The sequence below is a fragment of the Gorilla gorilla genome, chromosome 1 (genome assembly GCF_029281585.2).
Source record: "Gorilla gorilla gorilla isolate KB3781 chromosome 1, NHGRI_mGorGor1-v2.1_pri, whole genome shotgun sequence".
NCBI lineage: Eukaryota > Metazoa > Chordata > Mammalia > Primates > Hominidae > Gorilla > Gorilla gorilla.
In genome coordinates, this window is record NC_073224.2 from 185,259,910 (window position 1) to 185,278,428 (window position 18,519).

The 18,519-nt window shown below is 50.3% G+C and overlaps 1 protein-coding gene across 14 annotated transcripts in view; it reads right to left on the bottom strand.

Annotated features, from left to right (window-relative positions):
• Positions 1-731: 731 nt before the first annotated feature.
• Positions 732-18,519, bottom strand: part of MROH7 (maestro heat like repeat family member 7) — an 80,008-nt gene continuing 62,220 nt past the window's right edge. For 9 of the 14 annotated variants that reach the window (XM_055349744.2, XM_063698370.1, XM_063698361.1 and 6 more), the window contains 8 exons: positions 17,277-17,391; positions 12,321-12,461; positions 11,460-11,639; positions 10,535-10,690; positions 10,035-10,157; positions 6,245-6,347; positions 3,697-3,759; positions 732-2,829 (listed from right to left, as the gene is read on the bottom strand). In XM_055349744.2, coding sequence (XP_055205719.2) covers positions 2,588-2,829; positions 3,697-3,759; positions 6,245-6,347; positions 10,035-10,157; positions 10,535-10,690; positions 11,460-11,639; positions 12,321-12,461; positions 17,277-17,391 — 1,123 coding nt within the window. In that variant the 3' untranslated portion in view covers positions 732-2,587. Of the gene's footprint in view, positions 2,830-3,696; positions 3,760-4,726; positions 4,912-6,244; positions 6,348-10,034; positions 10,158-10,534; positions 10,691-11,459; positions 11,640-12,320; positions 12,462-17,257; positions 17,392-18,519 lie in introns of those variants that run through there. The other 5 variants (XM_063698365.1, XM_063698364.1, XR_010130899.1 and 2 more) reach the window with 4 other exon arrangements.

Genomic DNA, 18,519 nt, shown 5'->3' on the forward strand with positions numbered 1-18,519 from the left:
GGGGTTCGGATTTCATATGAATTTGGGGGGACACAGCATTCAGACCACAGCGGCAGCCAACTGCCCTGTGAATATCTCCACTAGCATGCTGCACAGTCCCTCAAGCTTACCATGCCCATATTGAACTCATCCCCTGCCCCACAGCCTGCTCCTGGTCCTGGGTTCACCACTCAATGTGGGCTCCATTGGCTTAGTCATCCACCCAGAAATCTGGGTGCCAAACTCAGCGCCTCCCTCTCCTTCCTCCCTCCTCCATTCTATCAACCACTAGGCTCTGAAAATCCCCTTCCTCAGTCTCCTGCAGGCCTGGCCATCCTCTCCATTTTGTGCTGCAAGGTCTGGTCACTGTTCTCTCAGCAGTTTCTGGCTAAGTCTCCCTGATGGTGCTCTTGTCCACCCTGCCATCCAGCCCTTTCACTCCATGACATAGTGAGCTTCTTCTGCTTCCTTTTTTATTTACTCCCTTTTATACCCCAAAGCCCTCCTCCTTACCCTAATCAATCATTCTAGCACGTTTTGTTAGCATTTTTTTGTTTTGTTTTATAGAGATGGAGGTCTCACTATGTTGCCCAGGCTGGTCTTGAACTCCTGGCCTCAAGTGATCCTCCCACCTTGGCCTCTTAAAGTGTTGGGATTACAGGCATGAGCCACCACACCTGGCCTCTAGTGTGTTTACTGTGTCTTCTCAGTTTCTAAGTGTTCTTCCAAAATGTGAATTCTTTTGTGTGTACATTCTTTTTTTTTTTTTTTTTTTTTTTTTTTGAGATGGAGTTTCACTCTTATTGCCTAGGCAGGAGTGCAATGGCGCGATCTTGGCTCATTGCAACCTCTGCCTCCCAGGTTCAAGCGATTCTCCTGCCTCAGCCTCCTGAGTAGCTGGGATTACAGGTATGCACCACCACGCCTGGCTAATTTTGTATTTCTAATAGAGACAGGGTTTAACCATGTTTGTCAGGCTGGTCTCGAACTCCTGACTCAGGTGATCCACCTGCTTCAGGCTCCCAAAGTGCTGGCATTACAGGAGTAAGCCACCGTGCCTGGCCAACTTTTGTGTATACATTCTTGATACACTTTTTCCCCTCAGCACTGGGTTTTAGGTCCCATCTAGCAGCCCCGAACTGCTGTGCAGGGCTCCACGGCACACATCCTCTCCCAAGGGATGGATACCCAGGCTGCCTCCTCTCCCCATCACCACAAAGAACACTGATCAACTTCCTCATGCATCTCTCTTTATGGACCTGTGGAATATTCCCCCGAGCTATGTATCCATGAGTGGAACTGCTCAGTCGTGGGTGTGCATGAACTTAATAAGACTGAAGTGACCGAATAACGACAGATTTCTACAGATTCCAGAAGAGCGGCGCCAATTTACCATCTTACCAGCAGTGCCTGAGGGTTCCTGTATCCCCAGGAGGAGGTGCCTTCTAAAGCAGGCATCTGTCTACATCCCTCCCCTGCTTAGCATCCCACAATGCCTTACCACTCCTAACTGGATGAAGTCTCCCTCCTTAACACAGCCTCCAAGGCTTCCATGGCTCTAGCCTGGAACTCCTCTCCCCTCTCTCTCTGGGCTGTGTGCACTGAAGGACTGCAGTTGTTCCTTGGTCCCATGTGTCCTGCTCCCTTCCATATCTGTTCTTTCCAAACCCCCTGCAGGGGAGTTTCTTCCCTCAGAAGCCTTATCTGACACCTCACCGCCTGCTGGTCTATGTACCTCCTCTGGACGCTGAAGCCCGCATGCTGACCTGCTGTGCTGTTGGTGTCTGTATATGTTTCTGACACTTTCATTAGACCAAAGTTTCTCAACCGTGGCACTTTTGACAATTGGGATGGGGAACTCCTTGTTGAAGGACTGTCCTGAGCAGAGTAGGATGTTTAGCAGCATCCCTGGCCACTACCCGTTAGACGATAATAGCATACCTCCCAGCCCCCACAAGTGTAACAGCCAGAAACATCTCCAGACATTGTTAAATATTACCTGGGGATCAAAATCACCCCTGGCTGAGAACCACTGTATCAGACTATGAACTGCTAGGGCCTGGTCTGGGGCTGGGTCTTGTTCATGTGTGTGTCATTGCACCCAGAGGAGGGCTGGCCCAGATTAGATGCTCAGTAAATGCTGCTAGAATCTGTGGTGGCCAATTACTGGGCAAAGACCCAAGGGCGGGACTCCGAATTCAGGGTTTTGGGATATGCATGTTGTCGTGGGGGTGGGGCTGTCTCTTCTTTCCCTTTTTTCCCTTTCCCCGATGGCCACCCAAATCATCATCTCCTTTTGTTCTTCTAATATGGGGCAGGGGAAACTGAGACATCCAGCAGACTTACTGTGTGGCCCTGGGGAAGCCACTTCATCCCTCTGGGCCTCACTTCCTCACTTATACAATATGGGCAAAACAGACTACGTCAGTCAATAGTTATTGACTGAGCCAACAAACCAAGGCAAACTCCTCTCAAAGTGATGGCTGCTCCAGAGCCTGGGGGATGTCCCAGGAGGAAACAATCAAGATGGAGAGGTAAGCCACATGACATTTATAGGGAGCATGGCTGGAACTCAACCACCCTGAGGAGGGTTTGGGGCTCAGGGACGTCACTTCTTCAAGGACATCTTCCAGGAGCCCAGTGCCTGCATGATCCAGGAGCGCCGCTGGTGGGAAGTGGGCAGGTTCTCACAGCTGGGGCTCCAGCGGTGCGTGGTGGCTGAGTAACACACCCATGAGTTCCCGTGCGGCAGCCAGGAGTTCTGCCAGCAGCTGGCCAGGATGTGGTCCTGGACCTGGGCTGCGTAGATGCACACTGATGCTTCTGGGTCATGTCTCAAGTTATCCAGAGCTGCGTCATGGGGAAGGGAGAAGCCTCCTATTAAGACCCAGGGCCCTATGTGGGTCTCATACCTAATCCTTCCCATCTCCATGCCTTGGCTTAGGCACCCTCTGCTTGGCATCCCCTCATCTCACTTTCCCCCTGGCAATTCAAATTATTCACATTTTTCAGAGCCTGAATCAAAACCTGCCTCCTCCAGGAAGCCTTCCTGGACTGTCCCAGCCTACCTTAATGCTTTCATCATATTCCTTGGTTACAAAGTGAGTCAGTCCCCACTTAAGAGTCACCCTGCACCAAATGGCTTTTGGTCTCACTTTGGAGCCTCATTTCCTTAATGAGATTGTGAGCTCCCCTTGGGTGGGGCTGTGTGTTCTGTCTCTTGGTAACCCAGTGGTACTTAATGCTATATACTAAACCTGGATTAAAAACTAGTAAAATTGGTCAGGCGCAGTGGCTCATGCCTGTAATCCCAGCACTTTGGGAGGCAGAAGCAGGCGGATCACTTGAGGTCAGGAGTTTGAGACCAGCCTGGCCAACATGGTGAAACCCTGTCTCTACTGAAGATACAAAAATTAGCAGGCGCAGTGGCATCTGCCTGTAGTCTCAGCTACTTGCGAGGCTGAAACAGGAGAATCACTTGAACCAGGAGCGAGAGGTTGCAGTGAGCTGAGATTGTGCCACTGCACTCCAGCCTGGGCAATAGAGTGAGACTCCGTCTCAAAATAAACAAACAAACAAACAAAAAACTAGTACAACTGAACTGAGTTGAAGACCCTTGTCTTGGGACACATCTCTTCCCTTTCCCTATTACCTACTGTGATTCTACTCACTGTCTCACTGTCCCCTGAAATTTCACCAATGCGGGGCATGACTTACCAGCTTTCACTTCATTCAGACGATCTTCTGTCATTATGCTCTCCATGCAGGGGACCAGGGACCCTTGAGCGTAATCCAAGAAGTGAGGGCATTTGTCTTCCAACGTCGACCCCACCCCAACCCACCCTTAGACCAGAGTTCCTCAGAGATGCTTTTCCCATTATCCTCCAGCCCCACACATGAGAACACAAAACTTCATTTGGACCCTGGGACAGATTCCCCAAGAGGGTTCCTGGGAAGGATGACTGGTCCAATGGGCAGGATGGCACCAGGATCGGGGCAGTATCTGGGCTGCAGCTGACCCTGACAGTGCAGCCTGAGGCTAGCCCAGTACCCAGGCTGGGGCTCAGTTTCCTCATCTGTGACACAAGGAAGTGCTGTCTCTGCTGTCCACTTCTATGGGGAGTTTGAGCAGTAATGTGAGACACTGAGCACCTTGCATACCTGTCAGGCAAGGCTATAGCAGGGCCCTAGAGGGCTGAGACTCAGTTATGCTGGGTCAAGGATATGTTTCTGATGACTCCTCTGATGCATTGCTCATCCCTCCCTTGCTGCCAGCCTGTGAGCCTGGCTCCTGCAGTATTTGCAGGTCCTTAAATGGGCTGTACCTCTCAGAAGCTCCTTCCCTCACTATTGTTTTTTTGTTTGTTTGTTTGTTTGTTTGTTTTTAGACAGTGTTGCCCAGACTGGAGTGCAGTGGCATGATCATAGCACACTGCAGCCTCAAACTCCTGGGCTCAAGCAGTCCTCCTGCCTCAGCCTCCTGAGTAGCTAGGACTATAAGCATTTGCCACTATGTCCAGCTAACTTTTTTAAGTATCTGTTTTTTGTAGAGATGGGGTCTTGCTATATTGCTTAGGCTACTCTCAAATTCCTGCCCTTAAATGATACTCTCACCTTGACTCCCCAAAGGATTAGGATCACAGGAGTAAGCCACCCTGCCTGGCGCCTCACTTCTTTCCCTGGCAATTCCTGTTTGTCCTTGAATATTCAATTTAACAAGTGGTTCCTCCAGGAAGTCCTTCCTCACCTTGCTCCGGATAAGTTAGATCCTTCTCTTGGTTTCTTGAGTATCTGCGAGCTTTTCTCTATCTGTTTATACCACATTGTATTTTACTTGTGATTTACGAGTGTTATCTCCCACCAGACCAGAAGTTACTTAATCTTAGATCCACTGAGGGGTGAGAGTGGGAGGGCAAGGATCTGAGGATCCATCTGAGGATGCAAAATTGTATACATATATGCATTTTTTTCAGGAAAGTATTCATAATTTTCTTCAGAGTCTCACAAAAATCCATAACCCAAAAAAGGTTAATAATCATTGCACTGCTCTGGGAGCTATCTATGGGCAGATCCAGGCTCTACTCACTATGTTTCCCCAGCACAGGCCCTGACATACAGATGATTCCCAGGGTGTTAGACACTCCATTTTAGAAGTGATTAATTTAGAGCAAGATTTAAAGAAATCAGCACATAGGAAGTAGATGTCTCTGAGCAGCCCCCACATTCTAAGGGATTCCTCCAGTCCTGAGCATTTTTCTTCTGCACCAGCATTGATCATGTTAACAGCCACCCCCTATCACCACACCTTCATCAGCATCACCTCCTGAAGGGCTCTTTGTTGTTCTAGCCTAAGCATCACACCTCTCACAGAGTACGGAATCAACGTTTGCTAAATAAACCAGCAGACGGGTGGATGAATGATCGGATGGAAGAAAACAGCAAATTAACTTGGGAAAGGTACTAAAAAATATCACTTCACAAATGGCATCATTTCCAAGCCTCTTTGCAACAAGGTCTCCTGGCCCTTGGTGAAGGGCATGTGGTTATTTGGAGGGAGGGGTGAGTAACTGGGAGGAGACACACCCACTTGCCATCAGAAGGGTCCTGTCGGGGGCTCTGGTCAAGGGGAATGTGCTGTTTGTTTTTGGTGTTTTCTGTTTGTTTGTTTGTTTGTTTTTTCCAAAAAGAAAGAGTTTGGGATTATGGGAAATGGAAGAATGAAGACTGCTAACATTGAGCACCTGTATGTGCCATCCCTCCCCTTTTAAAAAATATTCTCATTCAGTCTGTGAAACAGGAGGTGATCCCTATCTTACAGATGAGGAAACTGAGGCTCAGTGGGAGTAAATAATCCAGTTAGGGTGACACAGGAAGGGAACCATGGAACTGAGATTCTACTTGACTCTTTTCACCATGCTGCTTGGCCCCTCCTGCTGCTGTCAATGGGGAATTTGCCCAGGCTCCTGCTAGGCTTGTACCCATGCTGTACTCCAGAGAAAAGCAGCAGTTCTGCCATATACAGTTGCCAAGGTTGTGACCTGCACAAAGACTTCAGACTGAATCCAGCCTGTGGCTCACTTCCTAAGCCATGATCTTAGAGTGGGGAAAACCATTCTAACTTGCACCATGGCTGTCTGGTGGCCAAGCCTTGCACCCAAAGGGAGGCATCCACCCAGGTGCTGAAAGGGCTAGCAGCCTGGGAGGAAACAAACTGGAGAGCAGGCAGAGCCCTGGCAGCAGGATGACTTATGCCAGGGCAGGTTACCTATGAACATGACTGAGCACTTCCGGAGGGAGGCCCGTGAGTTCTTGGCATACTCCAGGCTCTGGCTGAGGAATATGAAGGCGCTGTCTCGGTGGGTGTTCACCTAGGACAAAGAGAAACCCCAAAAGTGCTGGCCTCTCAGAGGAACCAATTGCCCATCCACCCTTCTTGAAGCTAGGAATGGTGACCCTCACCCCCTGCCTCCTAAATACATCTGCTCCCTCTGCATGAGTCCCCCACAGGCCAGGGCTTATCTCCTCTTAGCTGATTACAACCATCACTTTGATGATGTTCCTGCCTTGGGTGTCTCCTCTTCCAATTTACCCCCCTGCTGCAGTCAGAGGGAAAGTTCTAAAATGCAGATCCAGCCAGTGATGGGAATGGACACGGCATGTGAGGGACATAGGTAAGGAGACAGTTTGACCAGGGTGAAGGATTCAAGGTATAGAGCAATGGGGATAAACTGGAGAGTCAGGGGGTTTTAAAAGCCAGACAGAAATAGGGCTTACTCGTACATTAGGAAAGAAGAAGGCAACATTGATTTATTCTTAATAGGACAGTGAGAAAGCCACGTTTTGGGTAAAATAGTCTGACAGAGGTAGTCACGATGGCTTTGACAGGTAGAAAGTGGGAGACAGTTGTCCAGCTAAGGAGCTTGTCCAGCTAAGGAGCTGCTGAGGGAGAAGATGAGAAATCTGATCTGATCACTCTCCTGTTGACGACCTATGTGTATCAAGGCCTAAGCTCCTAGGCCTGGCATGCAAAGCTTCATGATCATGTTCTGGGTCTGACCTTCCTTCCAAGTCTCAGCTCCTTCCACTGACTCCACCTGTCATGCCCACCATGCTGCACTCCGAGGACATGACCAGTTATCCCCAGATCTGCACCTTCTACAAGAAATTGCTCCTATTTGGAGTGCCCTTCCCACTCTTCTTCACCTCATAAATTCCCTCTCATCCTTTAAGCCTCAGCTCAGATGCCACCTCCTTCCTGAAGCCTTCCACAGCCCTTAGGCAGAGCTCCATCCCACCACCCTTGATGTTTCTAGCAGATCTTGCTCATCCTTTGTCATGACACCTATGACACTGTGTTGTAATTATTTATACTGATCTCCCCCCACTGTATCTCAGGCTCCCCCAAGAGAAGAGGCCATTTCACTCAGCTAAGAGTCTCAGCACCCTGGACAGGGCGTGGCTTGCAGCAGGTGCCCAAAAAGTGTCAGATGAATGAATGAACAAATGACTGAATAGGTTACCAGCCCCTTCTTAAAGCTAAGCCTGGAGGTTGACCTTTAAATGAGCAAAGCTCTTGATGGCCTGAAGAGCAAAGAAGAAACTGAGGACCCAGAGGGGTCTAATGTAGAGGTCAGAAGCTGGCAGCCATGGGCCTCAGTAGCCTGCAGAGCAATGACAAGCACAGTGTTTAAAACGTGCTACATTCAGCCGGGTGCAGTGGCTCACACCTGTAATCCCAGCATTTTGGGAGGTTGAGGCGGCAGATCACCTGAGGTCAGGAGTTCGAGACCAGTCTGACCAACATGGAGAAACTCCGTCTCTACTAAAAATACAAAATTAGCCAGGTGTGGTGGCATATGCCTGTAATCCCAGCTACTCAGGAGGTTGAGGCAGGAGAATCACTTGAACTTGGGAGGCGAGGGTTGCGATGAGCGGAGATCACACCATTGCACTCCAGCCTGGGGAACAAGAGCGAAACTCCATCTCAAAAAAAAAAAAAAGAAAGAGCTACATTGAATGATAATTCATGTCCTATAAAAATGTAGGGTTTCTGACCAGGCGCAGTGGTTCACGCCTGTAATCCCAGCACTTTGGGAGGCAGAGGCGGGCAGATCACCTGAGGTCAGGAGTTCGAGACCACCAGTCTGGCCAACATGGTGAAACCCCATCTCTACTAAAAATACAAAAAAAAAAAATAGCTGGGTGTGGAGGTGCATGCCTATAATTCCAGCTACTTGGGAGGCCAATGCAGGAGAATCTCTTGAACCCCCTAAGGTGGAGGTTGCAGTGAGCCGAGATCGCACCACTCACTGCACTCCAGCCTGAGTGACAGAGTGAGACTCTGTCTCAAAAAAAAAAAAAAAAAATAGGTTTCTAGCTTTTCTCATGAAACCAGAGGACCTGGCAAGAGAAGGGCCTGCACGGTGAGCTTGAGCTCTTCACCCCCACCTTCAGCGGGGCCTGGGCTCTCCAGGGTGCTCAGGGACCACCACTTCCACACCACTCATGATTATCTGCCTGGTCACTGGCCACTGTAAGCATTTGAATTAGTGACCCTGGCCAAGCACTTCCTCCAGACCTCTATTTCCCACTGGAATGTGATGGTAGTATCATTAGACCCTCAACTGCAGAGGCTGTGAGCATTACTGATAATGGTGGTGGCCAAAGAGCTTTTCTCAGTCCAGTAACAATTTGTGGCTTTGTATATTTATGTTAGATTGGTGTGGGGAGTGATGGACTCCCCACTCAGATGTCCCTTCACACGGGAGGGATTAATTCCCCCAACTCTGGGCATTGCCTGGGCTGAGAACTGCCTGGCCCAAGGTCAAGCCCTTCCCAGGGTGACTGGCATCCAGTGACAGACGAACACAGGAGTGTACAGACCTGACCACCAGGCCAAATTTGGGAATCTCGTGGCAGTGTTGGCTGAGGCCTGTGCTGAAGCTACATTGCAACTTGACTTCTCCGTTTGTTATTCCTGTTTCTTCTGCTCCCTTCCATGGGTGTTGGTCCCAGGGGCACTCCCTCATATGCTCACTGCTGCCCACAACAACAGGGAAGGTAGATTGAGACCACGGGCAAAGCTTCCCAAATGACATGTGGAGGACTAGGCTGTATCCTGCAGAGTTGTGCTTGTGTGTGTGTGTGTGTGTGTGCGTGCACGCGCACATGCACGCGGCTTGCTCCTACCTCATGATGTTCACAGGTATCACCGAGAAAGGAAGCTCTGTGGTTAAATAAGTTTGGGAAACTATTATATGAACAACCATGAACACATTTCCTCAGCACAAAACATCTCAGAGCCTTTAGTATCCTGATGTCATTGCAAATCTCCAAGAGGAGAATGTCAGTGCAGTATTTCCCAAACTTACTTGTCTTCAAACTTCTTTTCCTCCCTCTGGGGCATATTTTGTGAGACTGGTGTTGCAGGTAATACACTCTGGGAATTGATGTTGTAGAAAAGGAGCCAGTGTGGCCCTTGAGGCAGGGATCTAATACAAGCAGGCTGTGTTTTAACAAGACCATTCTGGTGGCCTGGGTGGGAAATGGATTGGAGGGGATGGAGTTAAAGGCTGGGAGACCCCTTGGGTGGCTGGGCCAATAGCCTAACTGAGGGGTGTTGGTGCCCTGAATTAAGGGCAACGACGGCGGCAGGGTGGGGAGGGAAAAGCAGATTCCAAGATACTCGGGATATTTAAGATTGATCAAATGTGGAGGGTGAGGGAGATGAAGGAGCCCAAGATGATTCTAGGTTTCTGTTTGGGGGCTCTAGAGGGAAAAGGAGGAATTGAAAGGAAAAGGCACAGGCTCAAAAGAGACAAGCTGAGCTTGAAGTGCCAGTGATCATCGTAGGAGGTATGCAGGAAGCCACTGAACAGAGAACACAATAGAAGTCAGGAGAGAAGCCAGAGGTGGAGAGGAACGTTCCAGAACCAACAACTTGTAGTTGGTCATGGAAATAGGATGCTGGTGGGAAAAGAAGGAAGAGAGAGACACAGAATTCGCCACCTCCGACGCGCTTGTAAGGAACCACTCTACTCTCTGGGAGCACTCACAAGGCACTTGCAAATTTTGGCCACCGTCTGCTGTTGGTTGTCCCAGGGCTTCCGGCTATAAGCTCTTTTTGGCAACTCCCAAGCCATGAAGTAAGAACAGCGTAACAGGGTCTTCACACATTTCTGGGAACCAATAGGAAGAAAATATCAGAACTGTGGACAGCCAGACTATGGTCCAGAGAAAGGGATTTTGAAAACTCAGTTTCTATTTGAAATTGTACAAGTGAAGCTGACCATTTTTAATTTTTTTAATTACTATTATTTTATTTTTATTTTGCCCATGATTTAGGACCTTTTTCTTTTTTTATACATCAGCTATGACCAGAAGCTGGCCATGTTGAGGAAGAATCCTGATGTGGGCACCTTTAGAAAACAGATATGGCTGGACATACATAACTGCCCCCAGGATTGCTTGCGACTCTGGCTTGGTTAACGTAAAAAGAGGTGCGCCCACAGGACCCGAGGGAGGGGTAGAGGGTGCAGGGCCCACGCACACTCACCTGGCTTACCTTGGAGTTGCCCTCCTGCATGGTCAGCAGTAGGGGCACCAAGGTGCTGACCAGCTGCTCCTCCACGGCCTGAGTGCGTGGTGCCTGAAGCTTCTGGACCACCTTCCCATACAGGTTGATGCAAGAGGAGCGCACGTCCTCTCGTGCCTGGGGAAGACCAAAGGCTCAGAGGGGGTCCCTCCTCTGGGACGCCACTCACTGCGGCTGATTCAGAGCCATTGTTCCCCTCACTCAAGCCTAGGTCTGGAACTCTCCCGACTCTTCCCAGCCAGACCCCCACTAACCTAAAAGGCACCTGAGTGCTAAGTAGGAAAATGCCTCCCTCTCCTCCTCTGCTAGGAGCAGTTTAAAGAAAAAAAAAAAAAACTGGCCAGGTGCTGCGGCTCATGCCTGTGATCCCAGCACTTTGGGAGGCTGAGGTGGGGGTGGATCACGTGAGTCCAGGAGTTCAAGACCAGCCTGGGCAACATAGGGAGACCCCCATCTCTACAAAAAATGCAAAATTAGCTGGGCATAGTGGTGCATGCCCATAGTCCCAGCTATCAGGAGGCTGAGGTGGGAGAACTGCTTGAGCCAGGAAGGTCGAGCTGAGATCTTGCCACTGCACTCCAGCCTGGGTGCCAGAGCAAGATCCTGTCTTTAAAAAGAAAGTACCCCCTCTATATGAACCAGTCACAATAGATGACCCTTTCTGGGGAGACTCGATTGTGAAAGAAGAGCTTCCTCTGACAGAACGAGTTAGAATAAGGAACCTTTACAAAAAGATGTGGACCAGCTGGGACAAAGTTCCTCTCCCAGTAGGCTGACCCAACCCTGCCCAGGTCCTGATGGGGGCATAGGAGGAAATGCAGCCACCAAGGTAGTAAAAGACCCCCTTCTCGATCCCTCCTGCCCCTTCGCTCTGTGGGGTCCTCACGTCGCTGAAGTGCGGCAGCAGGATCTGCAGCATCTCCACATAGACCGCACTGTCCATCAGCTTCCGGTCCCGCCCCTTGAAGACAGCCTTGAGGTTGTGGACCGCTTCCACCACCAGCATCCCATCCATGTTCTTCAGGCCCTTCACCATGGAGGGCAGGAGGGCCTTCACCTTGGCAGTCTGTGGGGCAGGAGCATTTGGGATGAGGGCTCCTATCTGAGCTAGCAAGTAGGAAGAGACCCAGCCTCTGATTCACTGAAATGAACTTGGTGGCCCAATCCCCACTTCCAGGCCTTGGCCTATGCCATCCCACCTGCCTGGAATACCCTCACCCAACCTCTTGCTGCTCCTCAAAGCCCTCTTTGGCCTCACTGACTCGTTGGCCAGGACCCCTGAGGCCCTTTGCTGTCTACCCCCTTCCTTGGCTCTAGGTAGATGACACGCTGTGTTGTTAGTTAGCTTTCTGAGTCTATGTCCTGTCCTTTCATAGCAGCTACATCATGAGCTGCAACAGTGCCTGGTAGAGAAAAACAAAGCACTTTTAAAAATGCTAATGATGCAGCAACAATCTGGGCTCAGTTTCCTTATCTGTAAAATAGGAATACTTGTGCCACCCTTTGCCCTTCCTATACACACTGCCTTTAGAATCATTGTGAAAAACCTAGATTAGAAACTATTCAAAAGGAATAAAATATATAGATTTTTAAAGGATATCTATTTTACAGATGGGACAACTGAGGCTGAGATAGAAATGATGTCTCATTCCAGCTGTGGGCTTCTGAGGTACTATAATGGTGAATCTCTGTCCTTCCTCCAGTCTGGGGCCTGGCTGGGCCAGGCTTTCCTCTGCCTCCCACTCACCTTCTCAGACCTGCGGGCCAGGATGACCAGGCCTCGAATGGACAGCACCTTCATGATGGGGTCGTGGTGGCTCAGGCCTTCTACCATCCGCCCCAGAGAGTATTCCTCGGGGATCCGGCGCACCTGCTCCATCTGGAGGAGCTGAGGGAGCAAAGGGTCATTACTTCCCAGGCTGAGGGGGGCAGGGCAGCCCCCTGGCCTCCCATGCACTGGGATTGCACATTGGATACCAGGCTCAGCTCTGCCCGGAGCTTCAGACTTGCAAAACTAACAGATTGCTGGAAGTCTCCGTCTGATGTCCATCAGCACCATGTGGCAAAGCTCAGTGTGTCACTCTCCAGCTCCGAGCCCCTGTGACTGCTTGTTGTTGCCTTTCCCATGAGATCCTGTGGCCTCATTAACAGCAGCGTGCCCACCCTCCAGCCCACACCCTCACCACCAGCCAGCCAGCTTCCAACCAAGCTGTCTCCTGTTCTCTGAACTACCCAGGCTGTTCCACCCTTTCTGTGCTGGCAAAATGCCCTTCTCCTGGGATGCCCACCTCCACCCTGACCCCTGCCAACTCGCAGGGCTCCATCCAAAACTCAGAGCCTTAAAGCTAGGCTTGACACTGCCCCTGGCCTCATTTAGGCTGACTGTCTCCTTCCCTGGGCCCTTGGGTGCCCTGGACTTCCTCCTGAGGCGACAGCTGGAAACCTTCAGTGCCTCCATCTGCCTCCCCTATCCAACAGGGGATTTCCCTGAGGACAAAACCCGAGTTGTTCCTCCATGGGCCCCTGTTAGCTAACATCAACTCTGGTGCGGAATATGTGCTCAGGGACTGCTTGCTGCACGAGTTCAGGTCCAACATGAATCTTGGCTTGGGCTGGGCACGGTGGCTCATGCCTGTAATCCCAGCTACTCAGGAGGCCAAGGTGGGTGGGTCACCTGAGGTATGGAGTTCAAGACCAGCCTGGGCAACATGGTGAAACCCCCGTCTCTACTAAAAATACAAAAAATTAGCCGGGCATGGTGGCACACGCCCCAGCTACTCGGGAGGCTGAGGCAGGAGAATCGCTTGAACCTAGGAGGCGGAGGTTGCAGTGAGCCAAGATCACACCACTGCACTCTAGCCTGGGTGACAAGAGCGAGACTCCACCTTGAAAAGAGAAGGAAATAAAGAAAGAAATAAAGAGAGAGAAGGAGGGAGGGAAGGAGGGAGGAAGGAAGGAAGGAAAGGGGAAAGAAGAAAGGAAGAAAGGAGAAAGAAAGAAAGAGAGGGAAAGAAAGAAAGAAAGAAAGAAAGAAAGAAAGAAAGAAAGAAAGAAAAAGAAAGAAAGAAAGAAAGAAAGAAAGAGAGAGAAAGAAAGAAAAGCAGGCCAGGCAAGGTGGCTCACACCTATAATCCCAGCACTTTGAGAGACTGAGGCGGGTAAATCACCTGAGGTCAGGAGTTTGAGACTAGCCTGGCCAACATGGGGAAACCCCGTCTCTACTAAAAATACAAAAATTAGCTGGGCGTGGTGGCAGGTGCCTGTAATCCCAGCCACTCAGGAGGATGAGGCATCAGAATCACTTGAACCTGGGAGGAGGAGGTTGCAGTGAGCCAAGATGGCGCCATTGCACTCCAGCCTGGGAGACGAGAATGAAACTCCATCTAAAAAAAAAAAAAAAAGAAAGAAAGAAACTTGGCTCCTTTCCTCCTTAGGCATGCTCTCCTCTTGCACTCCCTGTGGCAGGGTTAGCACTACCAGCCCCCCATCGTCCAAGCTGCGCACCAGCCTCACCCTTATCCCCCTCCTCTCCCCCACTGGCCTCCCCACCCACGGCAGCCAACAGGACTTCGATGCCTGCTGCGTCACTCTCACAAACGCTTCTCCCCTCCATGCCCTTGCCTGACATCTCCTGTGACTGTTGAGCCCGTGTGTCTGCATTGTGGGAGGAAAGAGCTGGGGAGGCAGAGCTGGAGGAGGGGGCAGGACAGGTCACCGGGGGAGGAGGCAGAAAAGGAGGGGCTCCACCTATCACCCGCCCTCCACCAATTCACACCACCAATATTCAGGCCTGCTGTGCACAGCTTCTGGGCTGGGCACTGGAGACACGGAAAAGAGTCATGAGAACCCTAAAAGCAATTTAACTGACTCACAGAGAGCACTTCCTATGTGCCAGGCACTGTTCTAAGTGCTTTATGTAAACCTGACCACTCTAGGCGGTGGTCAAGTCATCATCCCCATACTACAGGTGAGGAAACAGAGGCACAGGCAGGTTAAGTGACTTGTCCAAGATGGCACAGCTCCCTTAAGGAGTTCACCTGCCACTAGGAGAAGCAAGCACACACACCATCACAGCAGAGAGGGCGACAGGAAGCCGGGGCAGAGGGGACGAGGGTGAAAGGGGTGTCTGAGCTACATCAAAGTGCCACGGCTTTAGTGGTGGGGCTGACTGGCCAGGAGCAGACACCTCTTCTGGGGAGGTGGAAAAGACTGAACCTGGGCGAAGACCCTAGCTGCAGGGCGGAAGGGCTCCTGGTCAGGAGTCCAGGGAATGTTGGGGAGAAGTTAAACCTAGAGTCCCTGACTTTGTGGTGGACACAGGAATGCCCCATAAGGTCTGGCAAGATCCACCCTCCCTCCTCTCCTGCAAGAACCCATGTGGTAGACACTAACAGACTTAGAAGTGCCTCTCCCAAGAGGCTGACCAAAGTAGAGGACCATGTCAGGCAGGCCTGTTCTGAATCTCTCTGGACTCTCTGAGCTCTGTGACCTTAAAAAATTCCCCTTAACTCACCTAAGCATGAGTATCACAACTCCTTCTTCGCAGGGTTGCTGTGCAGATTAGTGAAATAACATTTGAAAGAGGTCAATACAAGTGTTTGGCACATAGTAGGCCTGTAAGTAATGGTAGTTTCCCTTTTTCTTTCCCTCACCATGGTCAGGGAAATTGGAGTTAGAACTGGATGGAGCTGGGGCTGGAACCCAGGACTCCCGACCCCAAGGCCAGGTTTGCTCTCCCTGGAGGTGACACATTCTGCTGGTACCTGCAGTATTTGTTCAGGCACTCCTTCATCCATCCCATCCCCACTTCTTGGGGCCCTCCTAAAGCTGGACCTGGGGGTGCAATACCAATGTGACATGGTCCCTTCTCCCAACTCATAGCCCACCTGCAGTGGCAGAAAAGATGACAAAAGTACCTAGGATGCCCATGCTGCCTCTTGTTCATTTGGCAAACTTTAAGGTTCAGTTTAAATGTCATCTCCTCCAGGAAGCCTTCCTTAACCTTCACACTATCCAAGCAGACAACGAGCCTCTTGCCTCTGAGCCTCACTATACAGATCCTAGTTTAGCCTAGACCTGCCTCATGACAACCATCAGGTCACAAGAACTAGGCAAGCGTGGTGGTTAAAAGAGTGGGTTTTACACTGTCAGTCAACAGACAAATGGATAAACAAAATGTGGTATGTACATGCAATGAAATATTATTCAGTCTTAAAAAGTAAGGAAATTTTGACTAGGCGTGGTGGCTCACACCTGTAATTCCAGCACTTTGGGAGGCTGAGGTGGGAGGGTCATTTGAGGTCAGGAGTTCGAGACCAGCCTGGCCAACATGGGGAAACCCAGTCTCTACTAAAAATACAAAAATTAGCTGGACATGGTGGTGCTTGCCTATAATCCCAGCTACTCGGGAGGCTGAGACGGAAGAATTGCTTGAATCTGGGAGGCGGAATTTGCAGTGAGCCAAAATCACGCCACTGCACTCCAACCTGGGCAACAGAGCAAGACTCCATCTCAAAAAAAAAAAAAAAAAAAAAAGTAAGGAAATTCTGATGCATGCAACAACGTAGATAAATCTTGAAGACATTATGTTTAGGGAAACAGCCAGGCACAAAAGGACAAATATTGTATGATTCCACTTACATAAGATACCTAGAATAGGCAAATTCATAGAGATAGAGAGTAGAATAGAGGTTACTAGGGGCTGAGGGAATGGAACGGGGAGTTTGTGTTTAGTGGGTGTTGAGTTTCAGTAGTGAAAGATACGAAAGTTCTGGCGATGAATGGTGGTGATGGTTGCATAACAATATGAATGTATTAATGTCATTGGACTGTACACCTAAAATGGTTAAAATGGCAAATTTTATGTTACGTATATTTTACCACAATTTTTTAAAAACTAAAAGGAAAGGGGAGGGTTTTAGAGCCCAAATGTCTTTATTTGAATCCTGGATCTGCCACTTACAAGCTGTGCGGTCTTGGGAAAGTTTCTTAAATTGATGCCTCAGGGTTTTTTTCCTCTAAAATGGGGCATGGAATAGTATCTGCGTCATAAGATTAGTATGAGACCAAATGAATCAATGTGTGTCAAGCTCTTAGAACATGCTTGGAAGATATTAAGTGCTCAATAAATATTAGCTGTTATTATTAGCAAGTCTCTCTCTTCTGGGTCTGTCCCCACCAACTTCTCCTGACTCACCTCTCCCTAGCACCTCCCCAACACACACTCAGCTTAGATGTCACCTCCTCCAGGAAGCCCTCCCTCCCTGATGCCTCCCTCCCTCAAGTCTCTTGTTTCCCCACCACAGCCTGGATGGCCCCATCATAGCACAAATCACTCACTGGTATCACCCCCTGTTATAACTGGGGTGTCCTCTGTGTCCTCTGCCACACCAAAAATTCCTTGAGGGCAGGGTAGAGTCAAATTCACATTTATATGTCTCGTGCCTGACACACAGAGGTGCCCAGCAAAGGTTGGTGGTTCCCTGGGCACTAGGGGAGTCTGGTTAAGAGTGGATGGGGTAAAGGGTGGAGAGACAGGGAGGGGAGGGAGGGAGACCAACAAGATCATCATAGTCAAGAGAAGTCATGCCCATGGGAAGGCTTTGTAAACTATAAAGTACTGTTTACATAGGAGAAATGACCAGTGACGTGAACCGAGGCCCGGGAAGAGCTCCCGCTGTGTACCCGCTGCCCCCGTTGGTACCTCCACGAAGAAGGCGGTGGCCGTGATCCTGTGCTTCTCGTCGCCTCGCTCCAGGAGCGGGATGAGCAGGTAGAGGATGCGGCACAGCTCCTGGCAGGAGTACTGCACCATGGCCCTGGGGGTGGGAAGGGGGAGTAGTCCCCTCAGGTATCCAGCCCCAGGGGGACCTGTTGGGGGGATTTGCTTGTGACACTGGAAATCCTGGGTAAGCCAGGATCACCTGGATTCCTGCGTTCCCAGGATTTTCCACCTGGGTGGGATCTCAGAGGTCATCTGGTTTCACTGCTTCATTTTACAGATGAAGAAACTGAAGCCCAGAATGGGAAAGAGACTTGCCTGAGGGCACAGCACAAATCAGTAAGAGAGCCAGGCTGAAGACCCTCAGCTGCACAGGACCACGTCAGGCAGCAGAGAGAGGAAGGAGAGGATGTGAAGGCCCACTCACCAAGCACCAGGCAGCAGGCACATGCTTTCACATTGTTACTCCATCTGATCCTTCGAAGCAGGTTGCTGTTATTATCCCCATTTCATAGATGAGGAAACAGAGGCTCTAAGTGTGAACCGCCCACGGTCACAGAGCTAGAAAATGGCCGAGCTGGAGCCCCAACCGAGGGCTTGCATTCCAGCTGCCTCGTTCATTCTACTAAGCCAGTGGTCCTCTAAGTGCCACCCCCACTCAACCAGAGTATTAGCATCAGCTGGGAGCTTGTTAGAAGTGAACCATCCCAAGCCAGGCGCGGTGGCTCAGGCCTGACCACTTTGGGAGGCTGAGACGGGCAGATCATTTGAGGCCGGGAGTTCGAGACCAGCCTGGTCAACATGGTAAAACCCCGTCTCTACTAACAATACAAAAAAAGGCTGGGCGCAGTGGCTCACGCCTGTAATCCCAGCACTTTGGGAGGCCGAGGCAGGTGAATCACGAGGTCAGGAGATCGAGACCATCCTGGCTAACACGGTGAAACCCTGTCTCTACTAAAAATACAAAAATTAGCCGGGCGTGGTGGCGGGCGCCTGTAGTCCCAGCTGCTAGGGAGGCTGAGGCAGGAGAATTGCTTGAACCCGGGAGGCGGAGCTTGCAGTGAGCCGAGATCGTGCCACTGCACTCCAGCCTGGGCGACAGAGTGAGACTCGTCTCAAAAAAAAAAAAAAAAATACAAAAAAAATTGACTGGGTGTGGTGGCGCATGCCTGAAATCCTAGCTACTTGGGAGGTTGAGGCAGGAGAATCACTTAAACCCAGGAGG